This window comes from Oncorhynchus mykiss, chromosome 9 (genome assembly GCF_013265735.2).
Source record: "Oncorhynchus mykiss isolate Arlee chromosome 9, USDA_OmykA_1.1, whole genome shotgun sequence".
Taxonomy (NCBI): Eukaryota; Metazoa; Chordata; class Actinopteri; order Salmoniformes; family Salmonidae; genus Oncorhynchus; species Oncorhynchus mykiss.
Genome location: NC_048573.1, coordinates 52,225,640 through 52,251,018, shown reverse-complemented (window position 1 = coordinate 52,251,018; position 25,379 = coordinate 52,225,640). Strand labels below are relative to the sequence as shown.

Sequence of the window (25,379 nt, the reverse complement as noted above, 5' to 3'; positions counted from 1 at the left end):
AACCTCCCCAACCCGGACGACGCTAGGCCAATTGTGCGTCACCCCACAGACCTCCCGGTCACGGCCAGCTGTGACAGAGCCTGGGCGCGAACCCAGAGTCTCTGGTGGCACAGTGCCCTAGACCCCTGCGCCACCCGAGAGGCAAATAAAAACATTTTAACGATCAATTACGAGGTGTACATATGTTTCAGATCCCAGTCATCATCACACACTGTACCCCACTGGCCAGAGTGGAACACCTCCACTCTACCAGAGCAGTTGTTGGAGCCACCGGCCAAGCGAATTGAAGGTCCAGGTAAATAGGTAAATAATCTGTTAACAAATTGATGCATCAGGCTGTGGAGATTATTGTGTAGTGTGCAGACAAATTAATGTACTCACTCTGGTGTGAACCTGCAATCCATAGGGAGGATCATGGAAAACAAAGAGTTGTTGCATATACTGTATGTTACCTTGAAAAGCGTTATTAATAAATAAAGCTAACTGTGCCTTAAATGAGCTGAAATTTGTAGTAGCTGTTTAGATAAAACTCAACCGAAGATTACAGTTTCGCCCATAAACTACTTTCAGGGTCAGGAACCATCTAACAGTAAAATACGGAACTTCCCCTTTAATCTCACCTGAGCAGACCACACTCGCATCCTCAGGATGCATGCAGTTATGCTGACCTATCGCCTCAGAGGGGCAGTCAAAGAGAGTGCCTTCTGTGCCAACACAGGCTATGTTGTCCAGCAGAATGGGAATGCCAACTCCCATACCAAACCAGGCCTGTCCGGGGGCATCCATAGCCCACCCACAGCTGAGCTGTCTGCAGACCACGTCAGCGTCGCTCACGTCCCAGTCATCATCACACACCGTACCCCACTGCCCCGCATAATACACTTCCACCCTCCCTGAACACTGATCAGGACCATCCACCAGCCGGATCAACGGGCCATCATCTGGGACCACTGGAGAGAAGAGTACATTATTTTAGTTTGCTTTGTAAGGACCATTCATATTGTCAATTTGAATATAGTTTTATGGAATTTATCTGACTGTTTCTATCTGGGTCCTCTTGTTCTTGAATTGAATGTGAGGAAAATATTAAATAATGAAAAGGTGCGTGAGATATTGTGAAAAACAGGTATTCAATTCTCCTTAATTAATCTCAACATTAACTATTTTATTCAATTGAGCTTACTGCATTTGTAGGCTTAGACTTACCCATCATGCAAGTTACACTGGCATCTTCATCATGGCCACAGTTATGGTTTCCTATCCCTCCTGAGTTGCATTCCAGTAAAGATCCCTCACTTCCCATGCATGCCACATCGTCCAATAGGATTGAGCCACTCCCCTCACCAAAGTAAGCCTGGTGAGGAGCCTCTGTGGCTGGTCCACAGCTCAGCTCCCTACATACAACTTGGGCATCTAGGAAACCCCAATTATCATCACAGACTGTCCCCCAACTCCCATCATGGTAGACCTCCACCCTTCCAGAGCAGTGATTGGGACCATCAACTATGCGCACTGTCAAGCCAGCTGTTAAAAGGAAGGGAAAGTGAGAAACACATTACGGCCATTAACGTTTTGTTTTTCAAATACGTATTATGACTCGTTCTGCAACTGAAACATAAAGTAAGGAATACTTTTTTTTTTACTCACAATGGGAGTCTGAAGGGGGTTGACCTGATAGATGGAGAGGGAGAGGGGGGGGGGGGGGGGAGACAGCGACAGAGAGAAATGGTAGCATTAAACAAGCCCCTAGTTAAAGTTGGTAGTTTAGATGCATCTTTATAGCAAATTCAACCACACTTATAGCAAATTCAACCACTCACCTGACTGACCCTCACATATCACTCCTGCATCCTCAAAGTGTCCACAGTTGTGTGACCCAAGACCATCTGAGCTGCAGCTAAGCAGTGACTCTTCATTCCCAGAACATTCCACATCATCTAGCCAGATCTCCCCCTTACCCCCGCCAAAGTGGGCCTGGTCCAGGGCCTTCTGGGCTGCCCCACAGCCCAGTGCTCTACACACTACCTTGGCATCCAGCAGGTCCCAGTTGTCATCACACACTGTACCCCACTGGCCTGCATAGTACACCTCCACCCTGCCAGAGCAGTTGTATGGGCCATCCACTAAACGTACTCCTCCAGCACTGACTGAGGCAAATAGAAAATAATTGTTTCGTTAAGTCCCACGTTAAGGGCTCTATTCAATCTGTATCGCTGAAGCATTACAGATTGTGCACTAGAAATGTAAAGATAATTTCCGATTCAGCCGACATATGCAGCGTTTACAGTAAATGCAGTCTCAGCTAACGCGGAAACATTACCTTTAAATTTCAATCACGCTGTAATGCTGAACTACCGCAATACGGATTGAATAGAGCCCTATTTAGACACTTTGAGAATGTATATGATAGTCACACAAAGAGGTACTTTAACTACAGTGTATGACTGACATCATGTAATTAAAAATATTTATGGAGATTAAACTTGCCAACAAACTCAATAACAGAACTTATTAGAAGTCTATGGTCTCAGTGCTTCATTATTATACTTACGTCTGTCTAGAACTCGAGATGCTCCTTCATTGGAGCAAACAACTACATGAGAGGAACATAATGATAAAACATACAATAAGTTAAAGATGTTATATTTTATAGCCTTGTCAAAGGTTATGTGTGTGTGAGAGTTGATAGGAGGTGGACACGGATGTGTTTCAGTCCTTATTTGCTATTGGTTAACAGATTAATTGGAAAACAAATTAGACCAGGATATTAGTAGTCATATACTTCACAGTGCTGTTTCTGAACAAATCAATATGGCATTTATACAACGAAAATGTTAGTGAGCAGAGTCACCATTGTGGATTTACTCAATAATATTAAATAAATAATGATTTGCAGAGAACCTTGCACAAAACTACTATATGAAATCCTAGAGCCCTGTGTAGTACACAAAATATGAATTGTGTTTTAAGCATTTTGTAAAACACACTACTTGTTAACATGGGACAAACATTTTCATATATAGTTAACATAAATATTAATGTATGGTATTGTTAAAATACAATTTGCTCACCTGCAATCACAAATGCTAGGTACCACTTGCACTTGGGTGTAAGATTCATGATCAAAGTTGAGAATGTCATGTATGAGCCTTTTTATAGCCAGGTTTTGTTACCTTTTGTTGTGTGTCTCCTGATTTCCTCAAAGAGGAAAACCGATATCTAACAAAAGGTGGCATTTATGTATCACTGAATACATATTACATAACACCAGTGAAGACTACTATTTGAAAAGAAACCACATAAAGGTATCTTTTCTGGGAATAAGAGTAACACACCATTTATCAAAACAGAATACAAGCTTTGTGTGCTGGTTGCTCTATTGATTTTAGGCTCTGATTAAAGGAGAGCTCAACAATGAGGGGACAGATTTTAACAGCTAAATGAAAGTTGTCGGGTTATTTAATAGCACGTGAGAATATCAGGCATGGGCTGACACCAGCTCCATGATATAAAGTATTTTTGAGAAAATAGAATGTATGTATTTGGGTAGTAGTTGTTTCAGAACCATATAAAAATGTTCCAGGTGTTTTCCTCTTCCCACTTTCAATTCCCTGGGGGGGTAGGCCTGTTTCATGATAGGTAGTGGGATGGGGTCAATTTTAACAAGCTAACTTAGAAACAAAACATATCCTGGTTAGTTTGAATTTTGCCCATGTAAACTAACCTACTAGGACATTATGATACAACTCAGGACTTGCTGGTTAACTTAGTGGGCTTAGCCTCTGACCAGTTTCCCAGTGACTTTGACAAGTTTGCGCATCTCAAATAGTAAACATTCAAAGATTTTGACAGAATTATTGTTCTGTGGTAAACTCTCCATATAAATTGATGTAATAATGTGATGTATGCCCCTCTCGTATTTAAAATGTTAAACTTAGACAACATTCATTTAGCTCATTACAAACTCCAAGGAAATAGTAATTTCAGTGTGATGCATCAGTATATCAATGGGTTAAACCTATAGGACACTTTCTATTCACTAAGGACTAAATCTTAAATTGGGATACAGGCACATGCATTATGTAAATGAGAGACTAAAGCAGGAACAGTGTGTGTGTGGATTTGGCCTAGAAGACATGACCACAATACTAGAAATCCCCTTTAGAGGTCATACAACTGCTAACAAACAATATTTAGGCCTAATTATAATGAATGAATATGCTTGTAAATCTCATATCTTGCACTTTTAAAGAGCATTGTCTTTGGGTTATGAGAGGCTCAATCAGTGTGAATGAATTTAGCATAATCCCCTCTGCATAATCTGTTTTTGAAGCAGGCATTGAATTTCAGAACACATGCTTCAGAAGAGGCACCCGTTCTCTCTCTCCCTCTGCTTTATCACAGACCACGTCGGAAATCTAGGTCAAAGTTCATTTGTACTTTTCTTGTGCTAACTTGCAGCGTATTTGTTTGTTGTAGTAGTCTCTGAAAACACTAGATAAGCAGAAAGAAATGTATTCACCCACGGAGAAGTGAAGAAACAGCCACTGCCTGGCGTTTATTTTCCATCGCCTTGGAAATATTCAAACTATTTTTACGAAGTGCTCTCATACCCAAAGGGGTTCTTTGGGGCCACTTACAAGGTACTCATCATATCTTCAGACTCAAGGTAAATTGTGACGTGGAAACAACGTTGATTGAACCTGTTTTTGCTCAGTGGGATGTTTTTTCCCAAAATGTTATGTCTTATCATCCGTTGAATGATAATGGAAAGGACAAGTAATGAACATTTTGAAAATGAATAGATTTGGTAGATTTTTTTTCTCCATTATTTTGACCTCCCACATTACAATCTGAAGAAGTGTTAACTCTAACTTGCCTAGTTAATAAAGGTTCAATTAAAAAAAACAATAACATAGCCTATTAGCTAGAAAGGTAACTACAAACTAGGGCTGTGACATTATGGAATTTAGGGTAACGATTAACGTTAATTGTCATGCAAATGGACACATTTATTATCATAATTGTACTTTTTGTTGATGCTTTTTGTTGTTGTTGCTTGCAATGCATCATAATGCACATTTGAAAGACATGAATAACACTACTGCACACCTAATGTATACAACACAGTTTTGGTGACAACCCTTTCACAAAAAACGAATGGTTTTGACCGCTTAGATATTTTTGAAATGGAGCTTCTTCTCCCAACCGTGCCGTTCTGCTCGTAAAATGATCAACAACTTTGCCCACTTCATGTATAAATAATAAACTGCTATTGGGGAAACCATATCTACGTGAATATAAAATCTCCTGATAATAATGTATTAAGGAAATTATGATAATTATTATACGATAATTGTACCCTACAATAAACACATGTTCGCCAATAGCAGCTGGTTAAAGGTTAGGGAGTGAACCAACTTGGATCTCAGAGCATTTCGTATTATTCTGTACTTAAATCTGAGACACTCCATTTAATATTATATTGTTATGTTTCGAATGGTATGTATTTATTTGTGGATGTCCGTCACCCATTTCGTATTGTATGTTACGAATTACAATTCGTGGTATATGATGTATAATAGCTAGGTGGCTAACGTTAGCAAAGCTAGGGGGTTACGGTTAAGTTTTAGAGTTATGTTAATGTAACAGTACAAATTTAGACCGTCCCCTCGCCCATACCCGGGCGCGAACTAGGGACCTTCTGCACACATCAACAGTCACCCTCGAAGCATCGTTACCCATCGCTCCACAAAAGCCGCGGCCCTTGCAGAGCAAGGGGAACTACTACTTCAAGGTCTCAGAGCAAGTGACGTCACTGATTGAAACGCTATTTAGCGCCTACGCTAACTAAGCTAGCCGTTTCACATCCGTTACATTAAGTTTAAGGGAATAGTTAGCTAAAATGTTTAAGGTTAGGGGAAGGGTCAGCTAATATGCTCAGTATTTGCAAAGTATCTAAAAAGTAGTAAGTAGTTGGTAATTTGCTAAAATGCTAAAGCTGTCCGTGATGACATTCGAACTCGCAAAATCGGACCTCTGAAATAAAATGGAGGGCCCTCCCTTCAGCAAAATATATTTGATCAAAAACCCTCCATGAACACTTGAAAAAGTAACCTCCAATATACCCAAAATAATAATTCAAACAAAGTGGATAGTAGAGAACATGAGTTCCCTTTAACCTAATTTATTGGACAGACCAGAGCCTTATTTATGCAGTTTTAGAAACTGTTATTTGTCCTGTAAGCGTTACATGGCAACGCAGGCATTTTGATACCGCACAGGGCAGCGGGCCACAAGGTTGTGGGTTCGCAGACTACTGTGGACAGGAGTTGAAGTGGAAAGACCTCCTTTATAGTAAAAGTATTGCATTCATCTATCATCGTATTTGCAGGTTCGAGAAAAAATAGCCTTTTGTAACAATTCTAAGTAATTCTACATATTAGCAGAATATGCTTTAATACCGTTTCATTTTATCATATTTTTCCAATGCCAAATCGGTGTCTTGTTTGCAATGAAACTGTCCCTGTTTGCAAATAATTCAATCTGAGACGCCATTAGGAATCTGAACATGGTAATTTCCAAAATTAGGGCTACTTTTCCACCCCAGACAGAGTAGGTCTACCGAAGCAGAACATCTTTACTGCTGGCTATTCTACTTCCATGGTTTAAACAATGAGAGAAGATCTCAGGTGTTTCCCTAAAAACTGTCTGGGTTTAAAAATGTTATTTTGTACAGAAATTGAATAGCTTAATCAATTGATAGTGACATAATTAGATTACTTCCCAAGCAAAGTTAATTGTTTTGTCTCCTTGGCTATAGAAGGTTCTAACTCATCCTCTGAAAGTCAAAGAAATGACACAATGATATTCCCATATATGCATCGGAGTCACGTCTTTCCCGGGAATTTTATAGCTTGATTCTAGCGTATAGCATTGCGAACTAAAGCGCTGTTATAGATCACTTTATATTATCGGATCAGTTTTATTTTCTTAAATCTTAAACTAGGGGGGTAGGCCTATGCTTTTTTGCCATGTTCTTTAATAAAAGGTCTGCATATGGCATACCTTCTCAAACCCCCTCAATTCGAGTCTTAGTTTTAATTTAACAGCCCTTCACTGACACAGAGTTTAAAGAGTGCATGGTGGGTGGAGGAATTGACAACAAATCTATGGATATAGCAGCCTATAGCCTAATTTCATCTGTCAAACAGGTACCACTACCTCTTATGTCTTGTCACATTCTGACCTTAGTTATTTTGTTATGTCTTTGTTTTAGTATGGTCAGGGCGTGAGTTGGGTGCGTTGTCTATGTTCCTTTTTCTATGTTTTGGGATTTCTGTGTTTGGCCTGGTATGGTTCTCAATCAGAGGCAGCTGTCAATCATTGTTCCTGATTGAGAACCATACTTGGGTAGCCTGGTTTCACTTTTGAGTTGTGGGTGATTGTTTCTGTGTCTGTACCATACAGGACTGTTTCGATTTTCGTTTGTTCATTCACGTTGTTATTTTGTATTTTTTGTAGTGTTCAGTTTTATATATTAAAATGGACACTTACCACGCTGCACATTGGTCCGACATCTCTTACTCCTCGTCAGAGAAGGAAGACGAAAACCCTAACATGTCTAAAATAGGAAGAAATCGTCTCCAACACAAAGCCCTCTTGTTGTTAGATAAGTCTAATTAAAATTAAGACGGCTGAAAGGAATTATACCTACTGCTTCAAATTTCAGCTACACAATGTAAGTTACTCAAATTTGGCTTATTGTGAGGTCAATAACTCTGAGAAATACATCATGGCAAGTAACAAGCTATCAAAGTTGACCTCCTGTCCTCATCTTCGCTCTCTCCTTCTCAAACTGAACAGAACATAGGCTATAGGCTAGTCTGCGCGCAAGATTGGACATGACCTAATCAACATCAACAAAAATAAGAAGAAGCTTTTTACTCTGCTCCTGAACTGATAAGGTAGGCATACACAGCACAGCCATTGTTTAGGCAGCACACAAAAGAGCAGGCTGGGGCTCAGGGTTGGAATATCCATTACAGTGTGTAATGCAGCCTAGTTCTTTATTTAATTTTTTAGTCTCCAACTTCAGTGATTTTTGCAATTCGTTCCAGTCATTGGCAGCAGAGAACTGGAAGGAAAGGTGGCCAAAGGAGGTGTTGGCTTTGGGGATAACCAGTGAAATATACCTGCTGGAGTGTGTGCTACGGGTGGGCATTGCTATGGTGACCAGTGAGCTGAGATAAGGCGGCGCTTTACCTAGCAAAGACTTATAGATGACCTGGAGCCAGTGGGTTTGGTGACAAACATGTTGCGAGGACCAGCCAACGAGAGATAGACTGCATCCAATTTGCTGAGTAGAGTGTTGGAGGCTATTTTGATGTAAATGACATCACCAAAGTCAAGGATCGATAGGATAGTCAGTTTTACGAGGGTATGTTTGGCAGCATGTGTGAAGGTTGTATTTACACCAACCCAGCAGCTATCTTAGAAATATAACTTTGCTCTGTGCTTCTCTGAGCATGCACTTCGTAGCAATGGATTATTTTATTGAGACCACACTAAATAGCATATAGGCGGACACTTGATATTGCACGTGTAACGGATGTGAAATGGCTAGCTTAGTTAGCGGTGGTGCGCGCTAAATAGCGTTTCAATCGGTGACGTCACTTGCTCTGAGACCTTGAAGTAGTAGTTCCCCTTGCCCTCACGACTTTTGTGGAGCGATGGGTTCGTGGGTGACTGTTGTTGATGTGTGCAGAGGGTCCCTGGTTCGCGCCTGGGTATGGGCGAGGGGACGGTCTAAAGTTATACTGTTACATTGATGCTGTTGACCCGGATCACTGGTTGCTGCGGAAAAAGGAGGAGGTCAAAAGGGGGGTGAATGTAACGGATGTGAAATGGCTAGTTTAGTTAGCGGTGCGCGCTAAATAGCGTTTCAATCGGTGACGTCAGTTGCTCTGAGACCTTGAAGTAGTAGTTCCCCTTGCTCTGCAAGGGCCGTGGCTTTTGTGGAGTGATGGGTAACGATGCTTCGTGGGTGACAGTTGTTGATGTGTGCAGAGGGTCCCTGGTTCGAGCCCGGGTATGGGCGAGGGGACGGTCTAAAATTATACTGTTACACACGCCCAGCCGAGAATCATAGATGAGCGGCGGCATCAGGCATACATCGATATATAGCCTAATAAGAAATGAATTATAAAACACGGAGAAATATAGAAATGTAATCAATTACAAATTACATGGCTCTCCCCTGGACTAGATTAAAAAATATATATACTAAACCCTCCCCTTGACCAAAATTGGAATAAAATGACCCTCCCCCATTTTCCTCCAGGTAATCATTCTGTAAATGTCGATCCATGTGTTGGAAAAAATTAGTGTCCAAGTCAAGAAACCTTACGAGCAGCCAGCGTAAAAAAAAAGAAAAGTTTTGTTTAACACTTTTTTGTTACTACATGATTCCATATGTGTTATTTCATAGTTGATGTCATCACTATTATTTTACAACGTAGAAAATATTAAAAATAAAGAAAAACCCTTGAGTAGGTGTGTCCAAACTTTTGACTGGTACTGTATATAAGTCTGTATATAAGTCTTTCTGACAGAATATTAAAAGGTGAAATAACGTTTTTGGTTTTTGTGTGACAGAATTACACTATCCAAAAAACACTTTTCATAGAATGACCCATGTGTAAGCTACATTCTATTTTTGTAAAATGTTGTCAAAATACTGCAACAAACTACTAACAGTAAGTGTGGCTAAACCCCTGGTTCTTGCAGAGACCCCCCCCCCCCCCCCCCCCCCCCATACACACACACACACACACACATACTTTTGGATTCAGGATAAGTTGAAAGTGATATCAACAAGTGTTATCAAAATGTTATGATTTTCTGTAAATGAGTAACAGAAAGGACCTGTACATAAGATCCTCAAGCTTAATCAGTAGCATGAATTTACTTGAACCAAGAATTGGTTCAATAGCACATTTTGCTTTCAGTGACCTCCCAGTTTCAGAAATGTAATTTCCTCTAGAATCTTCACATTTGTCGAACACATTGCTCTTGCCTCCCTCTGATTACACTGAATGAGATCATATCTATGCACAGTGCATATCATCACACAAAAGTCCATTATCTAGTCAAAACTTGTTTGACCATGTCATTGAGGCTCTCACAAAGGTTGGTGTCGGGTAAAGGGAGGGACCCAACTTTGGTTCAAGTGTACAACATGACTACAACTACTGCTATTCGAATGCTACTCTCATCTTTTTTTAATCTAAGCATGAATTATTATCAATAATGTCTTCACCTACCCACATACAGTGCCTTGCGAAAGTATTCGGCCCCCTTGAACTTTGCGACCTTTTGCCACATTTCAGGCTTCAAACATAAAGATATAAAACTGTATTTTTTTGTGAAGAATCAACAACAAGTGGGACACAATCATGAAGTGGAACGACATTTATTGGATATTTCAAACTTTTTTAACAAATCAAAAACTGAAAAATTGGGCGTGCAAAATTATTCAGCCCCTTTACTTTCAGTGCAGCAAACTCTCTCCAGAAGTTCAGTGAGGATCTCTGAATGATCCAATGTTGACCTAAATGACTAATGATGTTAAATACAATCCACCTGTGTGTAATCAAGTCTCCGTATAAATGCACCTGCACTGTGATAGTCTCAGATGTCCGTTAAAAGTGCAGAGAGCATCATGAAGAACAAGGAACACACCAGGCAGGTCCGAGATACTGTTGTGAAGAAGTTTAAAGCCGGATTTGGATATAAACATATTTCCCAAGCTTTAAACATCCCAAGGAGCACTGTGCAAGCGATAATATTGAAATGGAAGGAGTATCAGACCACTGCAAATCTACCAAGACCTGGCCGTCCCTCTAAACTTTCAGCTCATACAAGGAGAAGACTGATCAGAGATGCAGCCAAGAGGCCCATGATCACTCTGGATGAACTGCAGAGATCTACAGCTGAGGTGGGAGACTCTGTCCATAGGACAACAATCAGTTGTATATTGCACAAATCTGGCCTTTATGGAAGAGTGGCAAGAAGAAAGCCATTTCTTAAAGATATCCATAAGAAGTGTCGTTTAAAGTTTGCCACAAGCCACCTGGGAGACACACCAAACATGTGGAAGAAGGTGCTCTGGTCAGATGAAACCAAAATGGAACTTTTTGGCAACAATGCAAAACGTTATGTTTGGCGTAAAAGCAACACAGCTGAACACACCATCCCCACTGTCAAACATGGTGGTGGCAGCATCATGGTTTGGGCCTGCTTTTCTTCAGCAGGGACAGGGAAGATGGTTAAAATTGATGGGAAGATGGATGGAGCCAAATACAGGACCATTCTGGAAGAAAACCTGATGGAGTCTGCAAAAGACCTGAGACTGGGACGGAGATTTGTCTTCCAACAAGACAATGATCCAAAACATAAAGCAAAATCTACAATGGAATGGTTCAAAAATAAACATATCCAGGTGTTAGAATGGCCAAGTCAAAGTCCAGACCTGAATCCAATCGAGAATCTGTGGAAAGAACTGAAAACTGCTGTTCACAAATGCTCTCCATCCAACCTCACTGAGCTCGAGCTGTTTTGCAAGGAGGAATGGGAAAAAATGTCAGTCTCTCGATGTGCAAAACTGATAGAGACATACCCAAGCGACTTACAGCTGTAATCGCAGCAAAAGGTGGCGCTACAAAGTATTAACTTAAGGGGGCTGAATAATTTTGCACGCCCAATTTTTCAGTTTTTTATTTGTTAAAAAAGTTTGAAATATCCAATAAATGTCGTTCCACTTCATGATTGTGTCCCACTTGTTGTTGATTCTTCACAAAAAATTACAGTTTTATATCTTTATGTTTGAAGCCTGAAATGTGGCAAAAAGTCGCAAAGTTCAAGAGGGCCGAATACTTTCGCAAGGCACTGTATCTGCCTAGCCAGCTTCATATCCTCTTCTGACGGCAAGTCTTGGAGTTGCAGTAACTCAACTCTTTATCATTGGCAGTCTGAAAATATGCAACCAATACACACACAAACTGTTATACTTGGTTAGATACAGGTAATTGACAAAATAAGGGAAACACGAGTAAATGAGGGATACAAAGTATGAAAGCAGGTGCTTCCACACAGGTGTGGTTCCTGAGTTAATTAAGCAATTAACATCCCATCATGCTTAGGGTCATGTATAAAACTGCTGAGCAGGCCATTATTTTGGCTACCATGGTTAAGCCGCCATAGGATGACAATGCCCTCATCCACAGGGCACGAGTGGTCACTGAATGGTTTGATGAGCATGAAAATTATTTAAATCATACGCCATACTGGTCTCAGTCACCAGATCTCACCCACAATTTAACACTTATGGGAGATTCTAGAGTCGTGCAAGAGACATTGTTTTCCACCACCATCAACAAAACACCAAATTATGGAATTTCTTGTGGAAGAATGGTGTCGCATCGCTACCAGAGTTCCAGACACTTGTAGAATCTATGCCAAGGTGCACTGAAGCTGTTCTGGCTTGTGGTGGCCCAACGCCCTTATTAAGACACTTTATGTTGGTGTTTCCTTTATTTTGGAAGGTAACTGTATGTTTGAGACTATAGTCACATTAATTAATGCCTGTGTGTGTGGTGAGACGGGGTGGAAAGCAGTGGTCAATGAAAACACTTTCAAATACCGAAAGCAACCGTATTTGTTACGTTCTTTTTCCTCTACAGACAAACCATGATAGTCACTGTGGCAGCCCCACCCTGCTTCCCTCCATGTCCTGCTCTCTTCCTTCTGACCTGTCTCCTGTAGGTGTTCCCAGCTCAGAGCCAGGCTGGCAACATCCTGGTGTACCCTGTGGACGGCAGCCATTGGCTCAACATGGACATCCTCCTGCGAGAGCTGGACCTGCGGGTCACACTTTAACAGTGGTCCGCTCATCCACCAGCTGGTACATCCCTGAACACGCCCGCCACTACTCCTCCATCACATTGCCCGTGCCCAGGGCCAGCAGTTTGGAGGACCCGCAGTACATGGCATCCTTCCTGAAGAGGAGCCTAGAGATATGGACACGAGAGCGCTCCATTTTGTCCTTCATCAAGCTAAAGAAAGAAAACATTCATTTGCTGGAGGCGGCCCATCGCTGCAGTGCTGAAATGGCCCGCTTAGTCATGGAGGACAAACAGTTAATGGAGAAGCTGAAGGCAGCCAATTTTGATTTAATATTGACAGATCCTGGAGTTGTATTGGGGAGTTACTTGGGTCTTCCTATTGTGCTCAATGTTCGTTGGATCACCAATGCAGAGGGACACTTTGCGATTGCACCTTCGCCCCTTTCTTACATACCAACTATTAGGTCACTGGTCACAAATAAAATTAGTTTTGTCAACAAACTGAAAAACTTCTTGCATTATGGGATCTCTCTTTATGTTGATTATGGCATAACAAGACCTCTATACCAGGGTCTGATCAACGAATTCATTGATCCAAACACCAACATCTATTCTCTCATTCAGGGGGCTGACCTATGGCTGAGAGTGGACGTTGTGTTCGAGTTTCCAAGCCCTACCATGCCCAGTGTGGTCTACATGGGGGGCTTCCAGTGTAAGCCCTCTAAGCCTTTGCCTGCGGAGTTAGAGGCATTTGTGCAGAGCTCGGGGGAACATGGGGTCGTGGTCATGTCTTTGGGGAGTCTGCTGGGTAGCCTCCTCCCGGAGATATCAGAGATAATTGCAGCTGCCTTCGCCCGCCTGCCTCAGAAGGTGGTGTGGAGACATACAGGAGAGAAGCCATCTACTCTAGGCAAAAACACACTGCTGGTGAACTGGCTGCCTCAGAACGACCTACTTGGCCATCCAAAAACAAGAGCCTTTGTGACACACGGGGGCACCAATGGGATCTATAAAGCCATCTACCATGGGGTTCCCATGTTAGGCCTTCCTTTCATATTTGACCAGTTTGACAACATGCTTAGTCTAAAGGCCAGGGGTGTGGCTAAGATTCTCGAGGCGACGGACCTAGAGGTGGAACCTAGGCCCTGGACAAGAGTAAGCCCTAGAGAGAGAATATGCGCAGGATGTCAAAGCGCCACCGCGATACACCTCTCAAACCAATGGACAACGCCATCTTCTGGCTAGAATTGGCTATGAGGCACAAGGGTGCAGCACACTTGGGCACCGAGTCCTACAAGATGCCCTGGTATGCTTACCATAATGGGGATGTACTGGTACTTCTCCTGACTGTTGTTGTCTCTGTCCTGCTACTAACCCTAATGACTTGCAGGGTTCTAGGTAGGGCTCTTTGCCAAAAGAAAAAGGAAAAACTGCAGAACTGAAGAATTCCAGTTTTACATACTACAGTATATAAAACTACGCAACTACTATATTCTACTACAACACAAATGGGCATGAAACATCGTCAAAATAACAAATGTTTTCATTAGACTAGAGATGGTTTCAGTCATCCTCAATCATTCTATTTCTTGGAATAAAATAAAAACAGTAGTAAAGCAAATGTCAAATCAAATGCAATCTGCTCAAAATGTCACATTGTTTACACAACATTTTTATTGACTTTTAAACAACTTATTTTTTTATTTGTGCAGACAAATGTACCAGCCACACATCAATGTAAATATTCACGTAAAACCACAATCTCTTTTTTGGTCAGCACAAATCAAATAATTACAAAATAACAACATACAGCAAATATCGGCAAACTATGTGATGCATTTCTTGCTTTTATGTCCAAGATTTCTGAGTAGGGGATTTGACTATGTTTGTGTGCTACAGGGGAATATTTAGAACAGAGAAAAAATAAAGTGCTCCTTCCCATCTGCTGTATGGTATGTATTGACAATATCTCTCCAATTTATGACCAGTTCCATTTGCTTGCACTACACAAGAAAAATGCATTTTAAAAAGTTGCAAAGAATATAGCCTATTGAATTATCTGCAGAAGGTTACAGAAGTTGTCTCATGTTTCTGGGGATCATAACTAGACATGCAATCTATTAAGGCTTAAAAACAATTAACATAGAACCTATATAATAGATACCAATTTGCAACTTTGTGTAATATTCCATTAGGGAAACATGAACAGCTGTATTGCATCGTAATACTTGCTTTAATGTGTGGTATGGCAAACTCCTCAATAACGTCAGTTGGCTGAGGGGACTCTTTAAAAAAAAAATCTATAGATAATTGGGAAAGAATTCCTTTTAAATGTATTTTTCTCATCTAAAAGCAAGTAAATGTAAAAAGTAGCAGTAAAACTGAAATAAAAGATGGCACATGACATATTGCAAAACAATGTGAATTTAATTTCTGGTCTTCTTACTCAAAACAGAACCTGGCAGAACCTTTTATGTACCAAGATTAGATTTTAGTACCAAATATGACTAGCTCTTTTATTTAATACATGGAAAGGTAAAGGGAAATGTCACTGATCATTTTAACAAGAGTTAAAAGCAAGAGTGAATTTTGAAAGCAGTTTGCAAAATCCTTTAATCTTCCATAAAAGTTCATTGATCCAGGAAAAATCTAAGACTAAGTAGCAGCGCTAAAATGCTAATCTTGTCGGCTATAACATTAATTTACCAACACAAATTAAAACATATTAGGGGAATACAAATATAACAGATACTGCACTCTGATGAACTATATTACCTTTTCATGTGGAATCGTATAGATATTGAACATCCGTTTAAAGTAACTGATGTACACATTATACACTGTTAAACAGAGGCAGACAACTGCTGTAGCCTACAGATGCAGTCAAATATATTCGCACTCTTGCATTTCACAATAGAGCGCAATGGAGTAGAATCTTCAGTTTGTTCTTTTCAAAACTGATTGAATGGCAATTTTTACCCCATAGGCACCTGCAACTTACAACAGGTGAGTAAGTAAAATTATGCAGTAAATGAGAATCATGCCTCCAACCAAATTAATTAGACTATATTAATTAGTCCAGGCCATTTTTTACTTTGAAGGGAAAAATCGGAAAAAATGTTTTTGTTCTTCATGCCCATGTGCTGTTGTAAATCAAACAAATACACTTGTAAAATCCAAAATATTTTTTAATTTCAACTTATTTTAGAATAAATAGTGAATCAAGCAAGGGTGCCAATATATTTGACCACATCTGTATATGAGACTGAGGACATTCTTACAATGCAAACAAGTATGAAGTGAACCACTTTCCAACACATCACTGCTCTTGACCTTGCTGCATCTATGAAAGCCAACCTCACAACCTATAAAAAATGTTGCCTAGAAAACACCCTCATATGTCAAAGGTATAGCCAACTGTATTAAATATTTTATCAGATGGCAGTCTGATCAATGTTAATCGTCTGTGGATCTGACTCTGCCTGTACGTTCATCACACACGATATCTCAGACAGCACTGGGACGATTTTGACTAAACTTACTGATTGGTCCAAGGCGGTAAAACATGTTTAAAGTTGCCTTGTTTCCTAAAGCAAGTATCAGAGGCTCCTAACTTGGATAGCACTACACCATGCTACATTGTGTCAGATTGATTGTAGGATAATGAACTGTGGACAAAGATGTTTTGAAAATGTGGTCCAAAATAATCACCAACTACTCTGGTCTTGTACATTTGCATGAAATACAATATACCTAATTATACCGTTGTAGTAAAATCTATGATATTGATGAACTCAATCAAACAAAATGGTGCTCCCAGTGTACTTCCCCCAAATAAATGGTTGAAAGTACTAAATGCAGTGTGTAGAGCCTTTTCTCTTTACATGAAATTACAATTAAAAAGCAAAAACAAGGGGGGAACTTTGTATGTTGGTTGTAACTCTAATAAAACTATAATAAAACAATTGTTAAAGTTGTTTTAAAAACCCCAGGTGCTTTTGTTTTTGTTTTGGAAACAGAGCAGCGGAGCATTGTGGTACCTACTCTGCTGTTCTATCGTGCTTGCAATGATGTGAGATGATGTCAGAGGGGGAAAAAAACAGTGTTGTTTGAAGTACTGTCTTTGTTGTTGTAATATCGCAAACAGACGTGGCAGTTTCACCACTAAAGATTCCAGCTTTAATGAATGCGTCTTTCTGATTAAATTCTAATATTGACAAGCAAATCAAGAAATAGAAGTCTGAGCCATGGGTGAATACACATATTCAAAAAGGACATTTGTATTTGAGATGAGGGTAGATACAGTATTTGGGGTCAAAATTATTTCAAAATGACGCTGTTTTTTTATACTTATTACTGCACTCTGTTGTTGAATTTTGTATTGCAATTTTCAAGCACATCTGAAACCACTCAGTACGCTTAATCTTTTCAATCCTTTTGAACCAAATCATCAAGAATGACCCACACAATTGTTCATTTGACAACATACCAAAAATATTTTTAAATTATTTACTACCAAATAATTATAATGATGGCATGTCACTGGCTTACAATGATTTTGTCCCTGTCTGGCAGTAAACAAAATGCTAAATGTCCCAATAGGGACTTGTTTATAGCCATGTGTAGTAATAGTCTACTAAGGGACTTTTCAAGAACACTTTATGGCAAAGAGCTGTGTGATACCAAAAGAAAATGTTAAATCAGATTTTATAGTCAATTCACAAGTTACAATATAAAATATTAGCATTGTCCTTCCAGCAGAAAAAACTAAACCTTCAACATTCAAAACACTTATCTTATGTCTGTGTTCCATACATCTAACTCAACTTACTCTTGCTCACTTTAATTTCACATTCCCTTCATAGATGAAAGGGCAGGGCACCCAGCATTCTTCCTCATACTTCTTCCTGAATCAGAACGTACTTTATACTTTCCTTGCTTCTGTCCTCGCCGTTAAGTTATCTTATTTGGGACATGGGTGCCCCCCCCCTGCTAAAAGAAGCAGACATGCGCTTCTAAGAGGATGGAGTCCCTCTGCTCCCGTCGGGTGTGGCAGCAGCCCCGGCCCCGGCCCCACCTCCAGTGACCAGGTTCCGGAGCAGCTTGCGGCGGCCAGCCTGATAGTCCTCCTCATCCACATTGACCAGCAGTTTGATGGCCTCATGGCCCACTGCCTGTTTGAGTGAGTCTGTGATGAAGACGCCCTTCAGGGCCTCCAGCAGGGAGCCGTTGATATAATCCCGCCAGAAAGCATCTAGGTATGTGAGCTCCGAGAACTTGATGTCACAGATGATGGAGCCCAGGTCCCGGGACTTGAGAATAGTGTTTGCCTGGTTGAACCTCTCAAACTGCCTCTCCAGAGCCTCCTGCTTGTTGGAGAAGACGTTTCCCTGAAGCGCTGATTCATGCTGGCAGTACTCGGCGCGCACTCGTAGGCGGATGTCTGCAGGGGTGTGGGGTGAACAGGGAAGAGCAAGTGGAATGGTTATAGAGAGGAAGTGTGTGTCGTCTAATGCCATGGAAACAATACAGTCAAGGAATGACTTAATTCAGCAACTGTATAGTTTGGTCGCAGATAGCCAACTCTTTTGTAATTCCTTGTCATGAAAGAACTGTCAAAAAGTAAATACACACATGCAACCTCTGAAGGCATAAAGTTACTAAACAAAACAGTTTCTTTTGAATTCCCTTACCACAGGTTTGCTTCTCCCTGCAGTCTCCTGTGGTGTGGGCCCTCTTCCTTTTGCGGCTCGGTAATGGGGGGCCTGGCTTGGTGCGGGGGGGGCCCACCTGGGGCCCCGATGGAGAACAGCATATTACTGGTTGGGGGCCTGTTAGTGGAGTAGGGAAAAAAATGCTAAGATATTTAGAGATGTATTAATTTCACTATTTCCACCAACTTTATTACTCCCCCCCCCACACACACACATACTGTATGTAGATGTATACATGCAAAGTCACATATTCACCTGTCCTCCTGTGGGGTGTAGCCTCCCTGCTCTCTCCTCCTCTGGGGGACACATAACGCACTGACGTCTCTTCCAGGTACTTATCCACTGGGTCTGGGCACACTGAAAAGTAAAGCACAGCAACGCTTTTGGTGACTTAATATTTACATTTAATGCAAATGGTCAATTATTAACTAAGAAAACACAAAAAGTGTGTTTTCAAGAAGTTGGCAAAAAGGGGTAAAAAATGTTTGGCATAACATTTTGGAGACTGACAACATAACATTTTGGGGATCGGCAACCTACGTTTTCTGCCTTGACGCCAATAGATTTAGTTTGCTTTTTAATTTTCAATAGAATTTTAGTGGGCCTGAAAAAGGCAAAGGTTGAGAAGGAAACCACCACTCACCGGTCTGTCTCTTCCTGAGTGTGACGTATGGCAGCAGGTCGTGCCGCGTGATGATACGGAGCAGCTGCAGGACGTGTCTGAAGTTGGTCTCATCACAGCGCCCCTGGCGCTCCAGAGCTAGCAAGAAGTCCCGGCCGCTCCTGATGCCTCCGCGCTCATACTCGTCGATGACGTCCACGAACAGGAAGGAGAGCACTCGCACGTCACGGTGCGTAAGCTGGGCTCCCACTATGTCAAACATGCGGTGCAGCGAGTACAAGCCGTAAGCATTGTCTACGGCCTCCTCGGGCCAGGGTTCGAAGCGTCCCGACGAGGGCCTCCTGGAAATGGCAGAGTTAGTGCAGGAGGCCGAGGCGCCCCTGTTCACTGCCACTCCGCTGGAGGTCCCCACTGATGAGGACCCCACACCACCCATCAGACCTCTGTGGGGGGCAAGGTGCCCCGCAGCACTACTCTGAGTAGAGTCCAGCTGGTTTGGGTGAATGTGAGGCCTACCTTGGTGAGCTGAAGAGTTCTGGGGGACAAGGAGGGGAGGGTTGACGTTTGCATTGGGGAGGGGATGCTGCTGTGAGGTCATCACTTTGTTAGGGGTGGAAGATGACAACGGGGATGCAGAAATCCCAACAACTTCTGTGTTGTCTGAATACTTAAACTGCTTTCCTATAAAAAAAAAAAAAGAGGGACAAAACACTTCACACCTGGCAAAACAGTAAAAAGGTAATTATGTTGATTATCTAAACTCATGTTTCAGCATCTAGATAGGTATCTAAGCTCTCTCTATCGTGTAGCTTAACTAGTAACGTTAATGTTAGTGTCTACCATGCCTATAGCTAGCAAGCCAACCAAACTGAAAGTTACTAATGTAATGATAACAGCTAGCTTCTAGGCCAAATCATCTTGCACGGTGTATCCCTTTAAAATAAGAATGACACACTTATTTGAGCAAGGGAAACAAAGATACACAACATGTCTGTCAGTCATGATATCAGTGGCGTAACTCTCTCACGAAGTTTACTAAACATCAACACGGAAAATAGGCAATGATGACTGGCTTTCTAGGCTAGCTCAATGCACCAAGCCAACAACAACGTAGCTACAGTAGATAGTTAGACAAGCAGAGGTCCAAGCTAGCTGGCTAGCTATATACAATAGCATAGCCAGTGTATGTATGTGTATATATATATATATATATATATATATATATATATATATATATATATATATATATATATATATATATATATATATATATCTCATCTTTGGCATTAGTAGCTAACGTTAATCACAACAGTCAGGAAACTAGGTAGGTCATTGTTGTTAACAACAAACATCTAACGTTACAGTCAGTACAGTAGCTACTAGCTAGTGTTTAAGTTAGCTACATGACATTGTTAAATTTCGCTAATCCTAAATGACTAGCTAACGTTAGCTAGATAAACCACCCAGATAACTGGATAACCACAAAGGAGCTTGTTATTGTGGAAACGTAGCTAGTTAGCTAATTAGGAGCTCGTATGTAGCTAGCTAACAAACTAACGTCGTTACGTCAACTCGTTTTAATTTAAATTGACGAACGTTAGCTAGCTTGCTAAACGTTATTTAGTTACACAAAGCAACAAAAACGTGGTCACAATAAATTAAACGACACCATCGGTAACTAGCTAAGATTCGTTTTTTTAAAGCCACTTAGTCACAGTAAGGACTGGTTTTCGTATGCTAGCTAGTTGGCTAACTTTAGCAATGTAGATCACTAGTGCTAACAATGTTTACCTTAGCTACGTTACCTTAAGTTAATAGCGTTAGCTACCTTGATTCAAAATAAATCAACTTGAAAGACCGTACCTACTTACTTAACGTTCTTGGTGGAATGCTAAGCTCCTTCAAGATCAGAAAACACAATTATGATGGATAATGTCACACTCTTTCCAGAGGCTACAATTAGCATGCCCATTGTCCTTTCTCAACTAAAATGAAAGAATATCCGGTACACAGTATGATTCACATCCAGGTTATTAATTCAGGCCCTGTTATAATACTTGTAAACTAGACAGTCTTTGCTTGTTAAGTGCATCCTTCCTTCCTCTCTCTCTTGAACTAATCTTTAATCTAAACATGAAATGGATCATCTGTTTATGACAAGAAAAACATAAACAGGAGTATGTTTTTGGGTTATGATAGGTGATATGCAGCTCATAACGGAGGCATTTACAAATTTGGCTTCAAGATGGGTAGCCTATAACATCAGGACATCGTCCTGATCTCACCTATCCTATACATTGAATTCAATATAGCCTACACAGTATTAACAGTATATATGATGTGGATTTTAATCTTTGTTTATACAGGTACAGGTAAGTAAATTAAGAAACAATTCATGTTTACAATGACAACTTGTCCGTCCAAACAAGAACCTATTTGAAAAAGTAAGTAACAGGCTGATGTAGAGAGAGCGTGAGCTGTATTTCGGCTGGATCCATGGATCCATGGACGAGAGCTGTACTCCCTGCGCCACAAATGCTTTAGGCCTAGGGGCGGAGGCAGAGCCTCTTTCCATTCACACCAAGTCCCAAATGGCAACAATTCCTTACAAAGGCCATCCCACAGCTACCACCAATGTAGCCTAATATGCACTATACTTTACTTGTGGTTAATATAAAATAATATAGACGCAGGCTACTGATTTAAGGAGTGAATCCACACTGGAAGCTTTACTTCTTAACACACACTACAGTTGCCCTGTAGGACACCTCATCCAAATACCACACATGTCATAACAAAATCATCCACAACTCAAAGGCCAAATTATTTCATATTGCGCCGATACATTGGCAACATTTAGCACATTTAGTAAAATAGATCACAGTTTATTAAATATATTATATTTACCACAATGTCTTGGAAAACATCTGTCCCGTCTTCACACTCCTTATCCTTGGTTCTTCTGGGAATCTAAAAAAACAACAACATACAATTAAAATTAGCTTCTCAAATATATTTATTTTATGAATACTTTGTGCCCAGAAAGTCCTTGATATGCATCTCTAACTTTGGTCCTGGCAGTTCCAGCCAAGCAGTTACACACACGATTCAATCTCCAGGACTGGAGATTTTTATTTGTTATTTTTATTTATCCTTTATTTAACTGATGGAGACTCCAGTTCTACTGTATATGTATGTTTCAACTTACCTGGTTGCACACAGCTTCTACATATCGTACAAAGGCAAAGTGTTCACAGTTGAGTGAGAGTAGTCGGTATGGGAATAATAAATGTTCATCAGAGCATCAAGCCTCTGATTTATCTTTTCCTGTGATGAGGGCTGGTGACCTCCCAAGAAGGAGGTCACCACACACAGGAAATCCTGCTTGCAGGCCATGGCGGATGGTACTCATCAGCCACCCCTCATCTAGGATCAAAGCAGTTTGGGAATAAAGATGCACTTGAGGGTCATAAAATAGTAATTACATAAAAATGGTTGTAAATTTGTTGACTCAAGACTTTATGGGTATCATTAACTCTAAATATCAACATAAGAACTCTGTAACACACCAATCTTGTATGAATGTTTTCACATTCATGCCTCACCTGTCACTGCAAAATGGATTATGTGTCCATCTTCATCATATACACCCAAATGTGAGTATCCAATAGGGTAAGATAATTCGATCAAGTCTCCAAACTTGGTAGCTGACAAAATGTCATCAATATGTAGAGAACATACCATAAGTAATGTATTCAAAACTCCACCTTATGACAGTTTACCTATTCGGTTTAGCAGCAAATTTGACATTGTAGAAACAGGTGCAGGTTGGTAAAGGATTTCACTCAATTGTTCTTGCAATTTTCTAACATTCAATCAGTAGGTTTACTGTAGTCTAGTTATAGACTTGCAGTGCTTAACTTTTTTTTTAAAGACACACCATACAGTGCCTTCAGAATGTATTCACACCCCTCGACTTTTTCCACATTTTGTTGGTGTTACAGCTTAAAATGATATTGAGATGTTTTGTCACTGGCCAACACACAATACCCCATAATGTCAAAGTGGAATGATGTTTTTTGAAAATCTTACAAATTAATGAAAAGCTGGGGACTCCAGAGTGGCGCAGCGGTCTAAGGCGTCACTACAGACCCTGGTTCACTCCCGTGATCGGGAGTCCCATTGGCCAAGCATCGTCCCGGTTAGGGGAGGGTTTGGCCGGGGGGGCTTTACTTGGCTCATCACGCTCTAGCGACTCCTTGTGACGGGCCGGGCACCTGCAGGTTGACCTTGGTTTGTCAGGTGAACAGTGTTTCTTCCGACACATTGGTGCTGCTGGCTTCCGGGTTAAGCGGGCGGGTGTTAAGAAGCGCGGTTTGGCGGGTCATGTTTCAGAGGACGCATGACTTGACCTTTGTCTCCCGAGCCCGTTGGGGAGTTAAAGAGATGAGACAAGATCGAAAAAGGGGGTAAAATAAAGCTGAAATGTCTTGAGTCAATAAGTATTCAGCCCCATTGTTCTGACATGCCTAAATAAGTTCAGGAGTAAAAATGTGCTTAGCAAGTCACATAATAAGTTGCATGGACTCTGTGTTTAATAATAGTGTTAAACATGATTTTTGAATGACTACCACATTTCAAACACAGATTCAACCACACAGAGCAGGGACATTTTCCAATTTGTCACAAAGAAGGGCACATATTGGTAGATAAAAGCATACATTGAATATCCTTTTGAGCAGGGTAAATTTATTAATTACACTTTGGATGGTGAATCAATACACCCATTCACAGGCGTCCTTCCTAATTCATTTGCCGGAGGGGAAGGAAACCGGTCAAGGATTTCACCATGAGGCCAATGTTGACTTTAAAACAGTTACATAGTTTAATGGCTGTGATAGGAGAAAACTTAGGATGGATCAACAACATTGTAATTACTCCACAATACTAACTTAATTGACAGAGTGAAGAGAAGGAAGCCTGTAGAGAATAAAAATATTCCAAAACATGCATCCGGTTTGCAATAAGGCATGAAAGCAAAACTGCAAAAATGGTGTCAAAGTCATGAACACAAAGCATATGTTTGGAGCAAATTCAACACAACACATCACTGAGTGCCACTCTTCCCATGTTCAAGCATTGTGGTGGCTGCATTTTGTTATGGGTATGCTTGTCATCGGCAAGGACTATGAAGTTTTTTTATGATAAAAGGAAACACAATAGAGTTAAGCACAGGAAAAATCCTAGTGGAAAACCTGGTTCAGTCTGCTTTCCAACAGACACTGGAAGACAAATTCACCTTTCAGTATGACAATAACTTAAAACACAAGACCAAATATACACTGGAGTTGCTTACCAATACGACATTGATTAGTTACAGGTGTTACAGTTACAGCCCTCCGGTGGCAGCTCCCCACACCAGGCTTCCTGTGCGTGTCCTCGGCCCAGTGCCAGCACCACGCATATCAGGCCTTCCTCCTCTACAGCGCTGCCGGAGTCTCCCGCCTGTTCAGCGCTGCCAGAGCCTTCCTCCTCTCCAGCGCTGCCGGAGTCTCCCGCCTGTTTAGCGCTGCCAGAGCTTTCCTCCTCTCCAGCGCTGCCGGAGTCTCCCGCCTGTTTAGCGCTGCCAGAGCTTTCCTCCTCTACAGCGCTGCCGGAGTCTCCCGCCTGTTCAGCGCTGCCAGTCTGTAAGGAGCAGCCAGAGCTGCCAGTCTGTAAAGAGCAGCCAGAACTGTCAGTCTGCAAGGAGCTGCCAGTCTGCAAGGAGCTGCCAGTCTGCAAGGAGCTGCCAGTCTGCAAGGAGCCGCCAGAGCTGCCAGTCTGCAAGGAGCCGCCAGAACTGCCAATCTGCAAGGAGCCGCCAGAGCTGCCAGTCTGCAAGGAGCCGCCAGAGCTGCCAGTCTGCAAGGAGCAGCCAGAGCCGCCAGTCTGCAAGGAGCAGGCCAGAGCCGCCAGTCTGCAAGGAGCCGCCAGAGCTGCCAGTCTGCAAGGAGCCGCCAGAACTGCCAGTCTGCAAGGAGCAGCCAGAGCCGCCAGTCAGCATGGAGCAGCCAGAGCCGCCAGTCAGCATGGAGCAGCCAGAGCAGCCAGAGTCGTCAGTCAGCCAGGATCCGCCAGAGCCGCCAGTCAGCCAGGATC

The 25,379-nt window shown here is 41.5% G+C and overlaps 2 protein-coding genes and 1 pseudogene across 5 annotated transcripts; 1 reads left to right on the top strand and 2 right to left on the bottom strand.

The window, feature by feature from the left end:
* Positions 1–127: 127 nt before the first annotated feature.
* LOC110531200 (scavenger receptor cysteine-rich domain-containing group B protein-like) lies at positions 128–4,647 on the bottom strand. Its single transcript, XM_036988291.1, has 6 exons — positions 4,527–4,647; positions 2,552–2,593; positions 1,821–2,147; positions 1,648–1,671; positions 1,207–1,524; positions 128–950 (listed from the first exon to the last, which is right to left on the bottom strand). The coding sequence occupies exons 1-6, from the start codon at positions 4,609–4,611 to the stop codon at positions 520–522; spliced, it is 1,227 nt and encodes a 408-aa protein (XP_036844186.1). The 5' UTR covers positions 4,612–4,647; the 3' UTR covers positions 128–519.
* Positions 4,409–15,324, top strand: LOC110532341 (annotated as a pseudogene).
* Positions 15,325–16,075: 751 nt separating this feature from the next.
* Positions 16,076–21,265, bottom strand: dedd (death effector domain containing). Of its 4 annotated transcripts, none has more exons than XM_021616147.2 (5): positions 21,113–21,265; positions 19,263–19,922; positions 18,875–18,976; positions 18,599–18,736; positions 16,076–18,348 (listed from the first exon to the last, which is right to left on the bottom strand). In XM_021616147.2, exons 2-5 carry the CDS (start codon positions 19,837–19,839, stop codon positions 17,921–17,923), a joined length of 1,245 nt encoding a protein of 414 aa, XP_021471822.1. In that variant the 5' UTR covers positions 19,840–19,922; positions 21,113–21,265; the 3' UTR covers positions 16,076–17,920. The 4 variants fall into 4 exon arrangements, with proteins under 4 accessions (XP_021471822.1, XP_021471823.1, XP_021471824.1 ...); XM_021616148.2 differs by having other exon boundaries at positions 21,105–21,261; XM_021616149.2 differs by having other exon boundaries at positions 19,263–19,776; positions 21,113–21,258.
* Between the last annotated feature and the right edge of the window lie 4,114 nt (positions 21,266–25,379).

Coding starts and splice junctions, on each gene's coding strand:
- dedd (XM_021616147.2), bottom strand. CDS start 19,839: ATGACCTCACAGCAGCATCCCCTCCCCAATGCAAACGTCAACCCTCCC. Junction 18,737..18,874: donor TACACCCCACAGGAGGACAG/GTGAATATGTGA, acceptor CTCCACTAACAG/GCCCCCAACCAGTAATATGC. Junction 18,349..18,598: donor CAGGGAGAAGCAAACCTGTG/GTAAGGGAATTC, acceptor ACACCCCTGCAG/ACATCCGCCTACGAGTGCGC.
- LOC110531200 (XM_036988291.1), bottom strand. CDS start 4,611: ATGAGAGCACTTCGTAAAAATAGTTTGAATATTTCCAAGGCGATGGAA. Junction 1,672..1,820: donor GATATGTGAGGGTCAGTCAG/GTGAGTGGTTGA, acceptor TCCATCTATCAG/GTCAACCCCCTTCAGACTCC. Junction 951..1,206: donor CAGTGTAACTTGCATGATGG/GTAAGTCTAAGC, acceptor TCTTCTCTCCAG/TGGTCCCAGATGATGGCCCG.